Source organism: Antechinus flavipes, chromosome 3, assembly GCF_016432865.1.
Source record: "Antechinus flavipes isolate AdamAnt ecotype Samford, QLD, Australia chromosome 3, AdamAnt_v2, whole genome shotgun sequence".
Classification (NCBI taxonomy): Eukaryota; Metazoa; Chordata; class Mammalia; order Dasyuromorphia; family Dasyuridae; genus Antechinus; species Antechinus flavipes.
The window spans coordinates 235,892,551-235,915,180 of NC_067400.1; the positions used below are offsets into that span (position 1 = coordinate 235,892,551).

The window sequence follows — 22,630 nt, forward strand, 5'->3', positions numbered from 1 at the left end:
AAATTTGCCTAGAAATTTAATGTTGTTTCCTTGCAAGGGAATATACTACAAAATGGAGTCATGAGTCTGGAGAACCATATGGGTCCATGGGAGGGAGGGAAGAATCAATAGAAAGAAAGAATTAATATATAAATATTATATATATGTGTGTGTATATATATGTATAGTTCTAACTATACATACACACATACATGCATAAAACACATATACATACATATATGTATATCTGTATGTGTATTTATGTTTATGTTTGTTATATTGAGGAAATTAGGTGATACACTGGATAGAATGCTGTGCCTGGAGTCATAAAAAAATCTGAATTTAAATTTAAATTTAACTGTTACCTGCCTCAGTTTCCTCTACTGTAAAATGGGGATCATAATAGCACCTACCTTCCAGTTTTTTTATGAGCATCTAATGAGATAATATTTATAAAGCTTTTTTTTAAGCTCAGTGCCTGGTACAGAATAATTGTGTAAAATGCTTATTCCCTTCCCCTTTCTTCCCCTTTTGTATATTGTCTGTGATATACTGGAAGGCTGTCCTATACACAGTCACATCCATGGAGACTGGGACATGTGAATTTAAGGTTGCTAAAATAACAAAGGCTCAACATCCCAGATAAGCCCTTAATGTATAACTTTTTGAGGAAAAAAAAATGCCAAAAAGAAAAGATTTGGGGCAAAGGCCTCTTCCCAAATGAACCTAGTTTTTGAAACCCAGAACTTTGAGGTATTGTTCTGAGAGTTATACATTAAGGGCTTATCTGGGATGTTGGGCCTTTGTTATTTTAGCAACCTTAAATTCATTTCCTTTGATGGGGGTAGTCCAAGTCCTGAGAGTAGTTATGATAAAGCTAAAAGCTTATGAGGATTCTGGGATTAAGGATGAGGTACAATGTGTGTGTGTGTGTGTGTGTGTGTGTGTGTGTGTGTGTTCATTAGCTATACTACATAGGAGGCACATATAAATGTTTATTGATTTTTTTGAATCTGTCTCTCTCTCTTACAACATAGACATCATCTCATCTCTTACACATTAAAAATAGACAAATACCATTCACACAGTTCTTTGGAAATGATGAGCCAAAAAGACTATAATTTTATTCTCTAGTATCTTTGTTCCTAATAAGAAGCTAGCAGGCAGAATTAAATGCACATATCCAACAGAATACTCTGTTCATCTGAATCACTGAAAGTAAAACTTAATCAGCCTTCTCAAACACATACAATCCAATTTGAGAAATGTTTATTCAGCATGTCCTTTGAAGCAACACAATGTGCTAGGCACAAGGATGAAGAAAACACATTCTTCTGACCTCAAGGAACTTATGATTAAGGAAGGGGAAAGAAGGTAAGAAAATAATATGAATAACTATAAAGCAAGGTTAAAAAAAAGAATAAATACTATGAGAAAGTTGGAACAGAATACTATTTGAATTCAGAGATGGAGTAGATTATATTTGATTAAGTAAAGGTGGAACAGAATACTATCGGAATTCAGAGATGGAGTAGATTATATCTGATTGAGTAGAGCCAGGAAAGGTTAGATCAGAGAATTAGCATCTGATTGGCCTTCAAGGATAGATAGGGTTTCAATAGGTACAGGGAGGACAGTGGAATATTCCATATGACAGCAAGATCATTCTCCAAGATAGGATCTCTCAATGAGGGTATATTTAGGAAACATAAAATAAGTTAGGGTTTGAAATGTAAGGGTATAGTGGAAGACAGGGCTGGAAAGACAGTTCCGAAGAAGACAAGAAAAAAAGATCCTGACAATGCTTAATTGAGGAGTTTACATTTAATCCCATAGACAATGAGGAAATCTCTGAAGGTTTTGTTTTTGTTTTTGTTTGGTTTTTGTTTTTGAGGCAGTTGGGGTTAAGTGATTTGCCCAGTCATACAGCCAGGAAGTGCTAAGTGTTTGAGGCCTTGGCTTTGAACTCAGGTCCTTCTGAATTCAGGGCCGGTGGTTTCTGAAGGTTTTTGAATAGGAGAATGGTAGAAGAGCCATGCTTTCAGGAAATCAATCTGATAGTAATGGGAAGGATGGATTACAGAGAAAAGTAGCCTAGTTCAATTTTTCCATTTCTTAAAGAAGGTTGCACTGACAAATTTTTATATTCCATATACATCTATAACATTTTCTTTTATGGATATGGTTTCAACTTTTCATTTACAGCATAAAAACATACATGTTTTTGTATGTTTTTAATACAATTTTATTAAAATAGTTGTAATCGAATACACTGGAAATCAACTCTGCAATGAGGGACAATTTGGTTCTGAATTAATTCTTCTAGACAACCAGGATGATAAATTACTACAGTAGCTCTATGATGTGAGAGGGTCTTTTCTGCAGCTTGACTCAGAAACTGGTACCATGTTTCAAAGGCACTTAATTTATGATCAGGAAGTGGCTTAGGTGCTAGAAAAAAATTAATAATAACATTAATAAATATTAAGCACCTTTTATATTTAGGGTATCATACTAAGTACTGGGAAAACAGGTGAAATAAAAATCTTCTGACATTACTCATATTCTAATAAGAGAATTAGCATATGCACAAATAACTATGATAAAAGGAACAATGTAGAAAAGGCAAGGGAAATTTGAAGAGAAAAAAACTTTTTATTTGAGAGAGATAAAGAAAGGCTTCATGAAGGATATTACAATAAATTGGACCCTGAGGGCAGAGAAAGTTTTTAATGAGCAGGGAGAAGGGAGAAGGAGGAAGTCCCTTCCAGGCATGGATTATAAAATCAGAACTGTAACTAGGAATTTTTTTTTTTTTTTGGTTGAGTGATGCATCTATGTATGTATGTATGTATGTATGTATGTATGTATGTATGTATGTATATAGGGGAGACAGAGGGAGGGAGACAGACAGATATTGAGAGAGAGAGAGAGAGAGAAAGAGAGAGAGACAAAGACAGAGACAGAGACAGAGAGACAAAGATAGACAGACAGACAGACAGACAGACAGACAGACAGACAGACATTGAGAGAAAGAAAGAGATATTGAGAGAGAGAGAGAGAGAAAGAGAGAGAGACAAAGACAGAGACAGAGACAGAGACAGAGACAGAGACACAAAGATAGACAGACAGACAGACAGACATTGAGAGAAAGAAAGAGATATTGAGAGAGAGATTCAAGGACAAAGAGCCAGAGAAAGAGAGAGAGATCTCTCTCTCTCACACACACACACACACACACACACACACATACACAGAGTGTGAGAGTGAGAAAGAAAGAGAGAGAGAGAGAGAGAGAATCAAAGACAAAAACAAAGAGCATAAACCACTTCCAAGAGAACTCTGTAATGCCTCTGAATGATTTTGGTGGGGAAGGTATGCTTTAGGGAGAAGTGTCACAACTATGGGATTTCTAGATTAGTAGTCCTGAGACCAGTAGGTAAAGGGCTTGTATCAGTGCACTGGAAGATGATGAAGAGGATGTAAAGAGTAAATAGCATGTCTTTGGGAGAGGAAGTACCAAAGGAAAAGTTTCAATTGCAGATCCCTAAATTTGTCTGTGGGAACCAAGATATGGAAACCAGAAAAGTCTGGGTGAGAATAGTAGCTAATGAATAGTACAATTTGGATGGAATGAAGAGTAATAGTGTTGGGTAAAACTGAAAAGTAGGATTCAGAGAAACTATGAAAGCCTTTTGGATAGGGACCAGAAAATTATATTTTATTAGAATAGTCAATAGAGAATTATTGAAGGTTTTTGAGAAGAGAAGTATGATGTGAATAGGTTTACAACAAGATGATCAATCTGGATCACTGGATGTAAATAATTTTATAGGAGACCATTTAGCTAGGGAATCTAGACTCTATTGATATTTTATAAAGTGCTAAACTGGAAATTAAGAACTGAGCACAGCAGAACATTCACTTACTCCTATCTCCTGTCAAGAAATTTGTTACACTTTTATTGTTGTCTTCTTTCTACATATCTGAATCTTTCACACTTGGGATAAATAGGTTATGAATTTTTTCTTCTACTTTTACTTCCTTGACCTGTTTCTTTGCTCCCTTCACCGTGTCCCCCAGCTCCCTTAAGCCAACAAACATTTCTCTGTGAATTTGAAAGGAATTTTTTATTTACTCTTCAAATATTTCTGAAATGTTCCTGTTTACACATATGTAGGTTCTAACTCAAATAAGAAATTTCAAAGGGCTTACAGTAGAAGATTTCAGAATCATCTCCATCCTAAAGCAGACTCACACATGATCAGCATTCTTACCAGCTACTTTGTGAAGAGGCAACTTTTTCTCCAAGGTCTTAGTTTCATTTCTGGATTCTGGAGACTTGATTAATTTGTCCAGTTTTTCAAGATTCCCAGGAGGGAGTGTATGTGAGTGGGGAGTAGTTACAGTTTGCAAAACAGGTTTCTTGGGTAAAGGAGGCTTGTGACTAAGCTGCTCAGAGGACTTGGCTTTACCTTTCACTTTGTCATTTAAAGGACTAGCTGCACTTATATCTGATAGTCTTTTGATTCGAGTTTTTTCATCTTTAGAAAGCAAAGTCAACCCTCCTTTCTCCACCCTGATCTCTGCACTGTATCGCTTCATTCCTTTTGATTCTGGGAAAGATCCATCTCTGTATTTGAAAGACAAGGAGGTGGACCGCAGTTTGACTTGAAAGGGGTTTTTGTCTTCAATGACAGGCTGACTCGGTAACTGTGGACAGGGATCTGCCTTTGGAGGCAAGACACTAGAAGCCGGGGACGTACAGCTCAGCTCAGTGTGGTCCCCCTCTTTGTCTACAGAGTTCTGAGAGTCACTCTTGACTGAGACTGCCTGTTTTATAATGCCCAATTTCCCTTCCTGGTGTTCGGTGTTCATCTGAAGATTATCCTTGGTTACCTCATTTTTTGGAGCCAGGTTTGTCTTCAGCAAGGACAATTTTGTGCTTGATGGAGTTTCGCTGCCTAAATGTTCTTTTGGATACAGGCTGCTAGCTTTTGGTCTCTCCCAGGAGGAAGACACAGAAAATTTTCTGGAACTCCTCACTTCACTGGTTCCCCTTTCCAGTTTCCCTTCTGACACCCCTCCCCCAGTAACTGTGGGAGGAGAGCTTTGCTGCTCAGACTTGGGGACCTCTTCTGGGGTGGTGTTTTTCTCCAAGTGCCAGGGGGTAGGTCCCAGTTGTGGTGACACTAAACCTAGAGGAATGGGAGAAACACTGGGACTTGAGGTGACTGAAGAGCTTTTGTTTTTCAAACAACTCTTTGGTAACTGAGTGCCCAAGTCAGGTATTACAGTGGATTCTTTCATTGATTCCCCAGCATCAGACATTTCCAGGCTATCTTTTGACTCCTGTATATTTTTTTCTGAACAATCTAAGCTGGATGAAAGTGCAGTAGTGTTGGAAATAGCCTTTGGAGAGGGTATATCTAGAGGGCTGTCAGCAGATTGATTTTGGACTTCATTAAGTGTACAAACCAACTCCTCACATGTGCTCTCTGTAGGAGGAGACACTGCTGAGAGAGATGTTTCTTTGCTTTGTTCCTCATCTAGAGTAGATGAGGAGTTTTCAAGAAGAGAAGAGGGGTCTAAAGAAAGTAAATGGTCTGACTCTGCACAACTGACTTCCACTGTAGTCTCAAGGTTATTTACTACTGATGACAATTCCCCTGTGCTGGCAATTATATCAGAAAGTTGAGACACCCCAGGCTTTTCATCTTGGTCCTCTTGGCTCTGGGAAGGCTCCTCAGATATCTCTGACTTCAGAATCTCTGGGCTATTTGCTATGGTCTCCTTGTCCATCATTTCTTCCTGGACGTAACTGGAATTCTCATCTTTGTGGTCTTTGAGCATTTGTTTCCCATCCTCTTCTTCTTCCTCTGGGGTACAAGTCAGGTCGCTTAGAGACTCTGACTGTGCACGCTACAAGAAATATAAAATGTATTAGATTTCCACTACTTTAAATATTTATAGAGCTAATTTTGTAAAAAAAAAAAAAAAAATTGAATTTCCTCCTAATTTCCAGATTTCTTAAAAAAAAAAAAAAACAATCTCCTGCCACTATTGTGATATTTTAGAAAATGATTACTACATAAGCAAATATAATTATAAATGAAACTGCTAAACAAAATAAAACATCCTTTTTCAATTTCCTATATAATTAACCTATTTGAAATCTCAAACAAATAATTTCCAGTGAAACTGTATAACTGCACCACAGAAACATCTGTGGATTTTTTTTTTAAATATACAAGAGTGAGTGTTCTCCAGTTCTCTAGAGATCTCTCTCCCTACTATGATCTCTCTGCTTAAGTCAGGCTATACTTTGTGCTCTTTGCTACCTTATACTTTTTTTATGCTCAGAATGCCCGTCTCTTGATCCATCTAAATCAGGGATTCTCAAACTATGGTCCACGGGCCAGATGCAGCAGCTGAGGACAATTATCCCCCTCACCCAGGGCTATGAAGTTTCTTTATTTAAAGGCCCACAAAACAAAAGTTTTTGTTTTTACTATAGTCCGGTCCTCCAACAGTCTGAGGAACAGTGAACTGGCCCCCTATTTAAAAAGTTTGAGGACCCCTGATCTAAATCCTACAAATCTCAGCTTAACTTTCTTCTTGGTGAAAGATTCCCAGTTAATGGTCATGATTTCTTTCTCTTCTGAATTCACTTGTTCATTCATTTGTTCAATAATCATTAATTAGGTTCCTAATAAGTGCAAAGTTCTGGACTAGATGTTGGGAGAAATATGAAGACAGTTAAGATATGGGCCCCATTCTCATGGACTTTACATTCTGGAAATAATTACACATGTAAAATTATATGATAAATACTTAAAAGGATATAAGGTTTGAAATGCTACTCAGAGTTTGTGGAAAGAAAGATAATTCAATAATGTCTTTAAGAGATCTTATTGTTTGATTCAAAACAATGCCAAAGGATTCCTGATAGAAAACACCATCTACATTCATAAAAAGAATTGATAGAATCTGATTGAGGACTGAAATATACTCTTTCACTTTATTATTTTTTTGTGTGTGTGTATGCGTGTGTTTCACTTTTGATCTGCTTCTTCTTTCACAACATGACTAATTATGGAAATATGTTTTACATGATTGTACATATATAACCTCTATCAAATTAAGGAGGGGAAGGGGAGAAAGAAAGGGAGAAAATCTGAAACTCATTCTGAGTTTCATTGAAATTGAAATTCATTTTGAAAAATGAATATTAAAAATTGTTTTTTAATGTAACTATAAAAAACAAAATACTTCTTTAAAAAGAGATCTTATTTTTTGTGCCACTCAACAGACACATCATATCTGTCCTCATATTACTAGTTATATCAGAGAATATAATAAAAATAATGAACTTTAGTGATCATATAATTTAATATTATTTCTACTGAGAAGCAAATTGAAGCCCAAGAAGATAAAAAAACTTGTCCAAGATCACACAGCTAAAAGAATTTGATAAATATGATAAATATGACAAATATGATAAAAAGGCAGAAAATTTCTGCTTGAGAAATTTTCATTCTAGTAATTTCTTGGCACTTAAAAGATGATGCTTTCTTTCTCTACTAATATCAATAATGCCCATTTTTTTTATTCCTTCCTTTCTTTTTAAAAAAGTCTTTTCAAATGACTGGGTCTCCCTATCTTCCTTAGGCTGATAGTACAAGGGCTAATTATAAGACTGCTCCCACTAATGAGCTTTTGACCTGCTCCATTTTTAATGTGAGCCAAATGGCCCCTATTCAGGCAACCTCATGGACTCCTCCCTAAGGGAAGGGGTCAGTCACCATACTGATGCTGAGTTTAATATAGATGCCTAATTAGCACAGTCCACTGTAGCTTACAATTCCTAAATTCAAGAGAAGTGCCAACTTCAGTCTCACTGGGTTTAAAAAAGTACCATTACCATGCCTAGATGGTAGACTATTTTTTTTTAAGACATTCAGACTATTTCTTTTATTCCAGTCTTAGTTTTTTTCCTCCTCCTATACATTTAGAATACTACTTCATTATTTCTGGATTTTTCACCTCATTAATCAAAGATATAGCACGACTGAGAAACAATTAACTTTTGAAATGGAATTATGTAAGCAAAAACTAATTTATAAGGGTTTTCTCCTTTGGGTCAGACAATGTCATCCTGTTAAAATTATACTACAAGGAAATATAATTTTGTTGATGTGCCAACACAGAGTTCTACATTTTAATAAACAGTTTTTGACAACTGTCAAAAACTATGGCCCAAACCCCCAAATAGTTTATCTACTAAGATGGTGATTAACTTCTCTGAATTGAACTAGGCTTGTGTACAGACAATATTTTCTCATCTGTAAAATGAGGGTATTGGATAAAATAATTCCCAAGGTTCCTTCCAGCTCTGAATCCCTGACCAGTAATATCCTAAGGAGGGAAGCTGGCAGAAGAGGCGAGAATGTGGAATTTTCAACAAACTCCAATATCCTTAATTGCTTGGATAGAAGTTTGAGAAATACCAAATAATAACTGCATTTTGACATGAGTCTGGTTTTATCAGATAAGTAGGTAGCTACCTAATATACAAAAATATGTATACAGTACTTCAAAATTATATCCAGAAATCTCTCCACTCAGGGAATCAAAAGTGACAAAATATATTCAGAGGGAGAAATGGACCTTCTAGTAGCAGTTTTTGCCTACCATAAAAATGACAGTGCAGGAATTCACTTATAGCAAAGGCTTCTCAGAGTCTGGGCAATGGAGGGGCATTTTCAAAGATGGCATCTAAAGCTGAACATTGGACTTCAAATGGCAAAAGAAGGTCCTTCACTATATACTATAGGAAGGAACTCAGTCCTTAGAAATTCCAGGTTTCCTGCTTTCTTTCCTTAAGAAGGCAGTTGATAATACAATGGATAACAGAGCACTGAGTGTGTGAGTTCAAATTTGGCCTAAGACATTTATTAGCTGTGATCCTGGACCAGTCACTTAACTAACTCTTATATGCCTCAACTGTAAAATGGGGATAATAACAGCACTTACCTCTTAAGAGTTATTGCAAGGATTAAATGAGAAAATAACTGTTTACAAAAAAGGTGTTTAGTACAGTGCCTGACACACAATAGGCAATGCATTTTTTCTTTTTTCTTTCTTTTTTTCTTCATCCACTCCATCCAAAGTATTCTCATCTGCTACTATCCTCTCCAATCCTTGACACCTTCACATCTGGAAGAGCTATCCTGTCCCTAGGTACTAGTAATTGGACAGATACTTCAAAATGACACAAAACTCCCCCAAGAATAATGAGTAAAATAGCTGACATTTTTAATCTTCCTCCCCCACCCCTACCCATTCCAAAAGAGGTGTACACACTACCTTGTTCATCAACCCAATTTTTCTTTTCTAAAATTGTAAACATTCAAGATCAGAGGACTGGGAACAACTGTGTCAGCCAGATGCTTTGAAAAGTCCTTAAAAAGTCTCATGTTTGCTCAGTCAACATATTGCAAAGAATAAGAAGTTTGAATAATTTTTTTGGGTTTGTTTCCATATTGCACAGGCTTACATTTACTGGAAGGTAGTTCTTTTTGCTACAAAAAGACTTTTGTTGATATTATGCCTTGATAAAGGCATACTGCCTTACAGGTAGCTTATCAGGGTTATCCACCCTTAAAGGGAGAAAAAAAAAACACGTTAAAACTATTTGTCCTGTAAAAAAAATACCTAGAACACTGAAAAGTCTCAGCCTCTTAATTCTGCTGAAAGTCAACATTATTGGACCTAGAATACTGTGGGAGTTTAATCTGTATCCAACTACAGTGATGTGTAACTGGCAAAAGAAAAGGAGTCTGTTTTCCATAAAGTTAGAAAAAAAAAAATAACTTTCTATCCAAGAGAACTAAATTAGCAAGAAACTAATCAAAGGTCAGCTTAATCAAAGTCTTCATAACGCATCCTGCCAATGACCATAGTCAGAAAAGACTAAGTTCTTTCTTCAAGAGACATGATCACTAATGATCACACATCTAGGGAACATTGTCAGACCCAGTAGTATGCATGGTGAAAATGAGTAGAGCCTTGAGTAGATTTTGCTCCAATGACCAAAGAATCACACTCGGAAGCACGTGCAAAAAGGCCCGAGTCCTACTTCTCCTTGATGAGACATGACTTACCGAACACAACCTTCTCATTTTGCTGGACCTCTGGTTTCTAGGTTTTACCAAGAGTTTGTGTTTTGCTGCAGAGTTATCAAGGCAGGAAGAGAATTCAGGAGGATAATCGAAATCTGCTAGAGGTGAGAGACTACTGTCAGATGTCCGTGGCGATGTCATGGTTTCACTGGCATGTCTGGAGAAAATGTGGTCTGGAGAGAGGGGTCTGGAAGAAACTATAGAGACCTTTGGAAAACAAAGCAAAGACATTCAGGGCATTAGATTAAAAAAGAAAAAGAAAGAGATTCCAAACATTTATTTGTCACTCTTGATGTGCTTAGTTTTTGTACTGTCTCTTGGTCTTTCTTATGAGAAATTCTAAATTTTCTATTTATTTACCACATCCAAAAAGGTTTTAAGTTTTTTATTTTATTATTTTTGTTGTATTTAAATATGCGTTCTAAATAAATTCTAAATGTGGCATTGATAAGGAGAATTCTCTAATATCTTTAATAAAAAATAATAACAAATAAGGGATGAAATCCATAACATGCTTTAGTGCTTGCCAACTGCTTTACCTAAATTTTCTTTTTTCAGTCTCACAAAACAGGGCAATAAAGTAGGTAGTTCAGTTCTTACCAAGCCCATCTTATTGATGGGAAATATCATAATAATAGCCAATAGGTAATATTTAGTGAAGAACACTTTCCATATTTTATTGTATCTTAACATTGCAGGTAACTGCTGTTATTATCCCCATTTTACAGAAGAGGGAAAGGAGGCTAAAATAATTTAAGTAACTTGCCCGGAATCTGATGCAAGATTTGAATTCTGGGTTTCCTGACTCCAAATACAGGATTCGATCCACCATAATACCTCATTTCTTAATAATCTGGAACTCAGATAAAATAACTTGCCTAAAATCAATTGATCCAGGAATGGAACCCACATTTCTTGGCTCCAAATCTTGTGACTATGTTAAGTGGAATTCAAAATGTTATATGAAAATATGTCATACATTTCTAAGAACTTCTGAAGTGCTAAATTAAGACTACTTCTATCCTGGTTTCCAGTGAATTAGAAAAGCTTTAGAGCCAGGAATTATGCCCATTCTATGTTCCATAATCCTAGTATAAGGGGACTTGTCCCCCTGTAATACTTCAATATGACAGATAACCACACAAAGTTTCTCTTTGTATATGAGATAATTAGGCTGCACTAGTGGTTGGCAGTCCAAGTGAGTCCTCTATGTGCTGTGCTACTTAAAGAACATCTATTTCATCGCATATGATCCCATGTCAATGGCTTCATTCTTTCAGGTTTTGAAAGCCAAAATCCTTCTGTGCTCACTTAAGTCCTTATTTAAGCCATGATTATTCCTTAATTTTTTGCCAAGGACAAATACCTGATTGGAATAGAGAAGGTTGCAAGTCACCAGATACAAATTCTGGCTGTTAATTTCATAAGTTTGTCTAGGTATGACTCTGGCTAAGCACAGTAAATTCAAATGATAATTACTCAATTAAGCTTTTTTATATTTATGGATGGTTTTGATGGTACCTACATGCCCTAGTAAATCAGACTGGTTGATGTGTTTTCTAAACAAATATTTTGATTCAAACACTCCCCAACTTGGGTGTATCTACCCAACAGAGGACACTTTGTCCAGGGAAGGGATGTTATTTCAGTTCTGAACTTCCTTTGGAAGTTTTTTTCTTTTTTCAACATTATGAAATATCTTATTTGGCAGGGCTCCTCAATTGAATGACGTCTAATGGCTTCTCCAGCAGAGATATTCATCAATATAAAGTGATGTGGGCAAAGAGAAAGACAGCAATTATGACCAAAATTCGGACCACAGTCGATTTAGTGTAAGATTGTGGTATAGATAAAAAAAATCTGTTTACTGACAGCCCTAGATCCAAAACCCCCTTGAAAAATCCCAGCACCAAATTTTAATCTGTGCAATGTTGAAAATCAACCAAGTTCAGTTTTGTGGTTGAACTAATGAGTAAGACAATAATTTTATTTTTGTACAGTGAACCTAGTTGCCTGAGTGACAACATTCTCCTGAATGTGAGACTTCAGAAGTCTTTCAAAAAAATGCCTACTGTCCCCTACAGGCAAATTACTTCAGTAAGTCATTCATTTTTCATATTAGTCTAAATGACGCTGCTCCTGTCTAATGAAAACAAATTTTAGTTGCATCAGCCAGACAGGAAAAAAATGATTTAAAATTGCAGAAAAGAACCAAAGGCATTTAGAATCTATTTTTGTTTCCTTATCTTTCAGCTTATGGAGGAATAAAACAACAACAACAAAACCCAGAAAACAAAATCAATGTAAAAGGCAAAAAAGCCTGATAACTGCTAGATAGTCTCATGAGTATTTATGATCTAGATTCAGAAAATTGATGATGTGGGTAATCTTATACAGAGATAAACTCAGGCCTTCTGAAATAAGGATGCTATCTGATTTGAAATAATAAAAAAATGGCTTAAAAAAAGAAAAATTCAGTCAGTATCAGTCAGTCAATAAAAATTTTACTGTATTATTTATTGTATTACTGGAAATAAAGGCATCTCACAATCATGTGTATACTTATTTTTAAAAATTGGAAAAAAGGACTGCTGTTTACTAAAGGAGCAGCATCTCTTCCTTATTGATTGGAAACTGAGAATTGTGTTACACAAACAACTCAAACAATGGATACTCAGAAGGAGCTGGTAAGCTTGCATGTGCTCCCACTGACATTTCAATTTTTTTCCCCTCTTAAAAAAACTATGGAAGCACAATACCAAGAGATCTCAGGAAGCATGAAGAGTTCCTGCCCCCCACCCCTTTTCTCTGCTTCTAACCCTTCCAATCTCTACTTCTCTGGGAAAGTATTTAAAGGAATTGGAAGGAAACCAATTTCTTTTTTTCACCTTGCCTTAGATCTCTACCTTTCAGTCTTGGTTTTGTTTTCTAAATTGTAATGACAGTTTTTGAGGCCTGGATCAATCAAGATACCCATTTGTGCACAATTTTAAACAGGATTGGGCAATCCCAGAGGGCAATTCTCCATTTTAATACTGTAGTTATTTTTTTTTTGGGGGGGGGAGGCTGGGGGAGAATTGTAGACAGAAGCAATCTTTTACCTGATATCTCTAAAACTATCTCCTGGTCTCCATTTAATTATTGTGATTCTGAGAGGTCTCAGGAGAATTAATGGTCAAACAACCCTCCCCTTTGCATAGAATTTTGAAGTCCTACTTTTGTAAATTTAAGTGGGGTCATCTGGACTTAAAAGGGAATAGGGAAGGCAAGAGTTGAGAGGATTTAAAAAGACAGATTAGGAGCACTAATCATAACTCAAATGGCTACCAGCATGAACAAGCAGGAAGCAGCTGTAATTTAGGGACCTTCCTCATTTTCTCTGGATACAGAGACAACCTCTACACAGGTCATTACTTTATACTGGGATTATCTACACAGGGATTATTTTAGCTTTTGCTAGCTGGAAGAAAGTGAGTCTTTACCTTTTAGTGAAAAGATTGCTACTTACTGTGAATACCTAGTAAGCACTGCAGACTCTGGCTGCTAGTGACCAGAGGTGTGTTCACATTGTCTAAAGTCTCTAGTTGTTACCAGGGTCTAGGAACCATTTTTCAATATCCCTATGGGGAGGAGCCATTGGTCTAGCAACCCATTCCATTTATCCCTCCCACTTAGGAGTAGTGCTGAGGGTTGTGTCTCCCTATTTCTACCCCCAGCTTCCCATGTAATCTGGAAGATTCAAGAAAAATTCTTTTATCTTCCCTTTGTACCAAAGAAGAAATTGTGTGTATTTATGTTATTAAAAGATAAAGTATGTTGATATTATACTACACCATATACATATATTTCATACATTTCTGAATTTCTAAATTTCTGAGTCATCTGAGATTTTTTGTTGTGGTCTGTGGCTTCCACAAAACTCCCCCCCAAAATTAGCATTTAATTTATTTTCTCTTTTCTTTTTCTTTTTTTGTTGAGTCATTTGGGGTTAAGTGACTTGCCGAAGATCACACAGCCAATGTTAAGTATCTGAGACCAAATTTGAACTATTTTTACATGTAAGTAGAAAAAATGAAATACTTTTTACAAAATATATTTCTTTTTCCAGTGCCTATCATTGAGCTTTGTACGTATTTGTTATTTAATAAATGCTTGTTGGATTGAATTAAATTTTCAGCTGATTTCTAAAATTGGGTGGGGTCTCAGAGGCCATATAGTTCAACCTTTTCATTTTGGAGACTAAGGCCTAAGTTTGCTCAGCATTTTGCCCAAGTTAGCTAGCAAAAGTTGGGTTTGAATCCACAGCTAATATCTTTTCCATTGTGCCAAACTGTTGTTATTTAGTCATTTTTCAACTATGTCTGAATCTTCATGATGCTTTTTAGAGCCTTCTTGGCAAAGATGCTAGAGTGGTTTGCCATTTACTTCTCCAATTCATTTTATAAATGCAGAAACTGAGACTTAAGTAGTTTGTCCAAGGTCAAACAGCTAATAAGGGTCTGAGGCTGGATTTGAATTCAGATCTTCCTCACTGCCCAGCTGTCCCTGTACCAAATAGCCTTCTTTGAAAATGACATAAATGACAGTTTCATTAATCTTGGTGTCCATATTTTAAAATTGTGTTTACAAAATCACATACATATTCTATGTTTTTTTTGTAAAGCAAATGTATAGGGACTGTGTCTGTAACTCAAAAGTAAAATATATAGCATGCTTATTCTGGTTTATTTAATTTACTATTCTGCAAGGAATCTATGTTTAAATTTTTATTTTTTTATTTTTAAGTTAATTAGGGACAGTTCTGAGATCAGTATGGATATTTTAGAATTTTGCCTTTAGTTTTTAGTTTTTTAAATTCTAAGGTTTTGATTTTAAAAAACAACAATAAAACAACATATTCAATATTTTGCATGATTGTACATTATGTAACCTATATTAATTGCTTACTGCCTTAGAGAGGGAGAAAATTTGGAACTCAAATTTTTAAAAAATGAATGTTAAAATTTTCTTTACATGTAATTAGAGGGAAAATAAAATAATATTTTTTTTAAAAGAAAAAACCTAAATAACCTAGTCAAGCAGGAAGTGATACCATGAAATTATGCTCAGATAATGGATTAAAAAAATGCCCACAATGCTTTTTTGATAACATGAAAACATCATAGTCAGATTTGTTAAGCTCTTATGTGTGTACAAGGCCATACTAAGTATCCTGTGACACAAACTAAGAATACATCTCCATCCCTCTGGGATTTAATGCATAGTTACATCAACTAGTGTCTATTTTAGTCATCCATTTGAATGACTAAATTGAGTTTGTTCTTCAAGCTTAGTTTTGTATGTAAAAAACTCTTTCAACCAGAATTTAGTCCTCATAACTAAAGGAAGAAAGAAGATGCTGTCCCTTTCCCTTCATTACCCTGAACCCTGAACTATATTAACAGCAATGACAGTAAGTTATCATTTATTTTATTTTATAATAGTAAGTTTTTAATTAAAAAACTTTAGTTTTTTATTTATGTTATCGATTTCTTTTTACTTAATGCCACAAGTTTGGAATTGTGCCTTGCTATATGGATTGCTGTTATTAGCTCAACTGAATGAAGCCAAGTAATTCTGAGGGTGTTTTAAAAAACCTGACATTTAAATACAGACAATGTCTGTACCATATTAAAGTTCAATCACACATCCTCTGTTATTTATGAGCAAACTAGAGAGGTGAAAGGTAAATTACAGTACTAAGCGGTTTTGCTGAACACTTTTGGGGAAATAGAATTTATAAGGAGGGCTGGCTCAGATATTTCTAGGAAGTTCCTATAATGCCAGAAAGAAATATGTTTACAAAAACAAAACAAGTGACATGAGAGAAATGTGGATAAAGTGAGAAGGGTATGAATTATAAATTAATGCAATCTATGGAAAGGTTAATTCGGGCATATGTCTACTTGCTGCTCTATAAAGTCCTGATTTTGTTCATTGTGATATTTCTTTCAGAAGCTTTTGTGGGTCTAGAGTTTTGTATTCTTCTTAATGAATAGAGTTAGAAATTACCTGTTCTTCTTCTTCACTGCCTGTTCCAGCTAAACTCAAAGAGCTAAGATGCTTGTGAGGGTCAGAGAACTGTGGAATGGAATGAGGGAGAGATTCAGTCAAAGACGAGCAATGAGGTGGATTACAGACAGATATAACACACTCTGTACAATACAAAAATAACATAAAATACTTGCAGCATTTGCTATTTAGAAGCCACACCTAAACATAAAAAAAAAATTAAACGCACAGAAAAGGAATGAAGATCTAATTTAAATATTATGTTATTCAAGTGACAGGCTATTTTCATATTATTCAGATTACAATTGAAGTACTAACAGTATTCTTTCTGTATTATAAAGAGTGATGGCATTTAAGAAGGAAGGTTTACTATAGATATGGGAACCAGGGAAAATTAGACCAACTCTATACAAATTGCAAAATGAGAAAGCTGGAAAGGAGAGTTTAGAAGTTATTCCAATTCAATTCCCACATTTCTCAGATGAAGTAATTGAAGACCATACAGGTTAAGTGATTTTCCAAAGGTCACACAACCTAATTAGTGACAGCTGGGACTTGAACTTGACTCTCCCAGGTTAGAATTTTCTCAAGATTCTGCTACTTTTTTTCTTTCTTTTTTCACTTCTCCTCTAAAAGCAGAAAAACATGTCTGGAATGGTATAATGGCTTATGACCATGCTAATAAGACTATAGCACAAACTAAAAAAGAGAACTGAGACAATATACTATAAATTAACATATCCTGGACCTAGTTTAAATGTGATATGGTCTTATGCTTCTTCTTGCTTAGTCACAACAAAATCCAAATAATACATGGGGATGTTACTATTAGTCATTACTAGGAAAATATTCTCTTTTCTTCTTGTTTCAGAGTACTGTGGTGTTCTGAATCTGAGTTTCTGTTGTATATATAATCCAGCATAATATGGAAGTTAGGTTTTCCTCCCTTAACTTGTGATCACATCCCTTTGTATGAGAAAGTGACAGAAGAAATTTCCTTCATTCCTTTTACTAAAGTAGGTCTGTAACTTTCTGCAATTTGTAGCTTTAGAGTTTTGTGTGGGGCATTATGGTTAGCATGTTTAAGAAGTCTGGCTTCAAGACTTGAGTTCCCAAAAGGCTGCCTTGCTATCAGGAAACTATAGGACAATAAATAGCAGATTCAATTGAAACCAACTCCCTCATTACAATTACTTTTATCTGTGTGTGCACTAATGCTGTATGAATGCAAATAACATCTGCTCAATGTCAAACATTAAAAGAAAGACTTGTCAGATCATATATTCCAGTATCTTAAAATAACAAAAACCTCTAGACTATCATTCATGTTTATATCTTTAACTGCACATTGTTTTGACTTACATATAGTTTTGAGTAATAATCCTATTCACATCAATCATATGAGCACTCAAAACTTGCATATACAAAAAACTGTAGGAATAAATTTTAATTGGACTGCTAACTGAATGAACAGTATCATTTGGCCCTAGGAACTTACTTATTGAGTTTATTTTCTCTTGTTCCACTGGACAACACTAAAGATAAATTCCCCCCTCCACATACTAAAATATGATGTCTATCATAAAAGACAGGAACCAATATTTATTAAACACTTATTATGTACCAGGCACTGTATTAAGTGCTTTAAAATATTTAAAAATTAAATTAATTTAATAATCCTCAGAAGTAGATGCTATTATTATCCCTGTTTTCCAATTAAGGAAACTGAGGCAGGTAAGTTCACACAGCTGGTTTCTGAAGTTTTCCTAACTCTAGACCTATTTTTAAAAATCTACTGTCTTTATAAACATATATTATTGTTAAGTCCTTTTTGACCCTTAGTAACTACAAGGACTTCTCTATGGAATTTTTTGGAGTGATTTGCCATTTCATTCTCTAGTATGTCTCCATTTTACAGATGAGGAATGGAAGCAAACAGGGTTTAAGTGACTTGCCTAAGATCACACAGATTTGAATTCAGATCTTTCTGACTCCCAGGCCAGCACTCTAGCCACAGTACCATCTAGCTGTCTCATAAACAAATACAGGTACTAGTGTGCAATGAGCCTGCAAATATTTTTAAAAATCTATTTGTTAATTGTCAAATGGCTAATTTACCATGCTAGTTTTTTACTTTCTGGCATCCTGATCCTATCATATTTCTGTCTAGAATCCTACAATTTTCCTATCCTAAAAAGGAATACATAGCTATGTACATTCAATGCTAACCCAGAAACACAAATTATTCACAAACCTCAAAAACATACATTAGAAAAAAGAAGCAGAATTTGTTTCATTTCATTGAAATTAGCCACGTGGTCTAAACAATTTATGACCAGAGAAATCATACAACCATAGATTTGGAGTTAGAATTAGTATGTCAGAGGCCATTTGGTTTAATGCCCCTTCTTTTGCAATTGAAGAAATCCAGGCAGTTTAAGTGATTTTTCCTATAGTCACACAGAAGAATTGAGACAGAAACTGATTAAGAACCAAAGGGGGGTGAGGGTGGGGAAATGAATACACAATGGCTGTAACAGTGCAAATAAAAAGAATAAGATGACAAAGCTGAATGATACATAATTATAATGACCAGGATTAGTTCTGGGGGAGAGATAAGGCAAAGTACTTCCTTCTCTCTCTTCACCAAAGAGTTGGAAGACTATGAAAACAGATTGTTACATACACTGGCAAAGGTGGCAGGGTGACAGGATGTTTTTCCTAAATGTGTTTCAAGGAATATTGTGATACCCAAGCCCTACATGTTAATAGCATTCTTTATCATGTTATTCGAGCCATCTCTAAAGAAAGACTAACTTTCAGCTCAAAGGAAAAAAAAAAAAAAACCAAGTATAATTAATGGCTTTCATGCCCTCAATCCATCAAAGGTTTGATCTAACCGATAAAATCCGCTGGCACTTCCCTCCCATAGATACATATGCCATTTGGGAATAAACTGAAGGGAAAAGGAAGGAGAGCAGGTTCCCCAACAAACATCTAGCTGCCTTTTGTTACAGAAATAGGTCAAAAGCACAGGATGTTGATGGTGATACTTGCTTTTGTTGTTGTGCTGGCATTTATATCATGTAATAAAGATATTTCTGGAGGACTCCTGGGTAACCCATCATCTTCAGAACTCATGCCAGCATCATCTCCTCGTTTATTGGGAATCCCACATGGAGGAGGGGGCCCCAGTTTCATATTATATTGAATTTTCATCTGTAATGGAAAAAAAAAAAAAGAAATATTCTCTGGAGTTTTATAAACAGAAATTTTTTAGTGGGCTGATAGAGCTAAAAATAATCTATATAATCAGTAATGTTAATAAATGTCTTCTCTGTACTAAGGTATCATGCTAGTTGCTAAAGACTAAACTTAGAAACTCATTTTGCAAAGTCTATGCTCTTTCCTAATAGTGTCTCAGAAATAAATAACTAACCATGGACAAGGATAGAAATTTTTTGAGAATGAATGATTTTACTATCAATGAAGCTTCCAATGAAGTCTTGTTCTGTTTTATCACCTTGGCATGGATCCTCAAAAGCTATAGCAGTGGTGTCCCAGGTTCTTGTGGGCCCAACCCAACTTGGAAAGGCTTTATATATGAGCTAGACAATGAATACTGTAAACTGGGAACCAGATAACCTAAATTTGAAGAGTCTAAGAGACTGCAAGCTCCTCAAAGCAGGAACCCTTCTTCATTTTTGTCTTTGCAGCCCTTGGACTTTACACAGAACAATGACTTAACAAATATCAATTGGATTGAACTAAATTCCTGGAGGATTAGCCGCCTAACAGATGAAGAATTTTAGGGGACCTCAGCAACTCTTGACACTATGTACTAAGAAGTGAGGAGGCTGTGATCTGTGTTGGTAAAAGGAGTAAAATAGCCCCAGAGGTGAAATCATGATCTTTGAATGATACAGTAGCATCCAAATGATGATCCAAATCATTGAAGCAAAATTTAAAAAAACAAACAAACAAGCAAATTTTCTACAATCTTATTCTACATCTCAAATCTCACTGATTAGAGTATTACCTGTAAAGCTCTGATCCTCTCAGACACATTTTCCTGAGAAAACACTCGAGCCGGTCTGGGAGGGTCTTGACCCGTCTCGGGAATGAAAATGCTGTCATGTGAAAGGGCTCGGTTCCCCAGGGTACCCTTGTGATCCCTAGGACAGAAAAGATAGGTTCACACTATGCTTGCTTTCATTCCTTCCTGATCACTCTGTGTCTTAGTGATAAGAACCATAAAAAAAAAAATGTAATTGTGGCCTGAGAACATAAAAAAGATCAATACTAGAACTGTTGTTCCTAACGACATCATCTTTGTATTGTCAAAGATCAATCCTCAGGACTACAGTTAGTTAGTCAGCCAGTCTCTAAGAAACATTTTCTACATGTCAGGTACTTCAGAGACATGAATTCTCATAGTAGAGATGTGATATGTGACAAGAAGAATGAAACCTTTATTTTATTAAAAACAAAATAACAGTAGGACAGGAATGATGACCCCAAGTAAGCAGAGTGAATAAAAACAATTCATAACCAATCTTAGTTCTGACCCCACTCTACTCTGTAAGTTATATGGAAAATCTGGTAAGAATGAAGTCATTTCTTGTATGTAAGCAAGCAGACGCTCTGGCTCCTAAGTAAAGAAACTATTCTGGAGGCTGTGTTTGCAGAGCAGGCTGAGTGAACTGGCTGTCTGATAGTCTGGTCACAAGATTATCCAAAATATCCACCCATGTCCTGGCATCTGGGTTCAGCAGATGGTATATTTGAATGGAAATTACAAATTTGTAAATCCATGGTCCTTTTTTATTACTTTATACAAGACAGGAACATGGGGAACACTCTGAAATGTAACGTGGGAATATTACCAATTTTCTTAGATCATTCTTCCCTCACTATCTTGGTCTCTAATCTTAATTCTGACATCCCACTGTTCCTTTCTCCCACCAACTAAAATAATCAAGGCATTAGACTTGTGGAACAGGATTCATGAAGAATAAATGGAGGATGTATTCTTAATAAAGGATGTAGAAATTAATAGTCATACTTTCCTAGCAATGATGACCAGTCAAACAATAGGTGGAAAAGGGTCTATTTTAGACACCTGACAAAGAAGGAAGGAAAGCTTTGTCTCAATACACCACATTGAAGATGTTGCCAATTTGTTGCATTTGTTCATGTGAAAATCTGACCCTAGTAACTGGCTAAAAGCCTTGAAGGCTATTTCGTGAAGCACTGTTTGCAAAATGAATATCACTCTGCAGTGCTAGGAATTCACATTCTTCCAACCTTAAATAGCACTCAAATGGCAAACAATTCCTAGGCCCAGAATCATAGAATCTTCATACCAGAAGGAAATTTAGAGATTATTTAATCCAGCTTTTTACCTTAAGCAATAGATGGTATATATATATATATATATATATATATATATATATATAAGTATGTGTGCACACATGTGTTTATAAAATATGTGATATATAGAAGGTTCAGCCTTACTGTGAAGGTCTCTAATGATGGAGGGCAAAAGGTAGTCTATTTCACTTTTGCATAGTTCTAATCATTAGACAATATTTCCTCATTTGAGCTAAAATCTGCCTCCCTGAATTTGTCCTAGTTTTACTTGTGAAGGTCACAGAACAAACCTTAATTAAATCTCTTTTCCACATTTAACTTTTAAATACTTGAATATGGTCATAGCCTAATGTGGCCATCCCTGCTATGACAGGGAGTATGAAGCTCATGTATTACTTGAGCTCAGGAATTCTGAGCTACACAGTATTAAGCTGACTGATTTTCTACAGAGTATAGCACCAATAAGAGGGAAGTCCTGGGAGCAGGGGGCCACCAGAGTGCCCAAGGATGGGTGCTTAAGGGAGAAGTAGTACAAGTCAAAGCTTCTATGTCTATCAGCAGTGGGATCTGGTCCGTGAATGGCTATTGTACTTTGAGCCTGGGATAGGAAGAAAGAAGAAGAATGAAGATGAAGAAAAAGAAAAAGAAGAAGAAGAGGAGGAAAAAAATGAACATAAAAGTCATATTCATTCTGAAATCTCTTCACATAGCATTGATGTGGTACAGCTCCTAGGGAAAGCAGCAATAACCCCAAGCCATATAAAATGATGGAGTTAGAAATGTTATATTTCTTTCTCTAGGCTATTCTCCTCCAGTTTACTCTATATGACCAAGATGCTAAGGCCACAAATATTCCTGGCTGTCAGATAACAGCCAGTTGGTCTGTGATAACAGAGTTTTCATAAAATTAGCACATCAGTGACATCAAACACTTGATCTCTGTAATTTTTCCCTATAAATTTACCTCCTTGTTCCTGGTTCTTTGCTAACTTCTTTTGGAACTTAGCCCACTTTAATTGGCATTACAATTATAATAAACTTTG

The 22,630-nt window shown here is 35.6% G+C and overlaps 1 protein-coding gene across 7 annotated transcripts in view; it reads right to left on the bottom strand.

Annotated features, from left to right (window-relative positions):
• Positions 1-22,630, bottom strand: part of CRACDL (CRACD like) — a 97,247-nt gene that overhangs the window by 38,600 nt on the left and 36,017 nt on the right. For 4 of the 7 annotated variants that reach the window (XM_051984695.1, XM_051984694.1, XM_051984693.1 and 1 more), the window contains exons 4-8: positions 20,254-20,389; positions 19,272-19,433; positions 16,215-16,283; positions 10,146-10,370; positions 4,257-5,901 (exon numbers count right to left, since the gene is read on the bottom strand). In XM_051984695.1, the coding sequence (XP_051840655.1) occupies positions 4,257-5,901; positions 10,146-10,370; positions 16,215-16,283; positions 19,272-19,433; positions 20,254-20,389 (2,237 nt within the window). Of the gene's footprint in view, positions 1-4,082; positions 5,902-10,145; positions 10,371-16,214; positions 16,284-19,271; positions 19,434-20,253; positions 20,390-22,630 lie in introns of those variants that run through there. The other 3 variants (XM_051984699.1, XM_051984696.1, XM_051984698.1) reach the window with 2 other exon arrangements.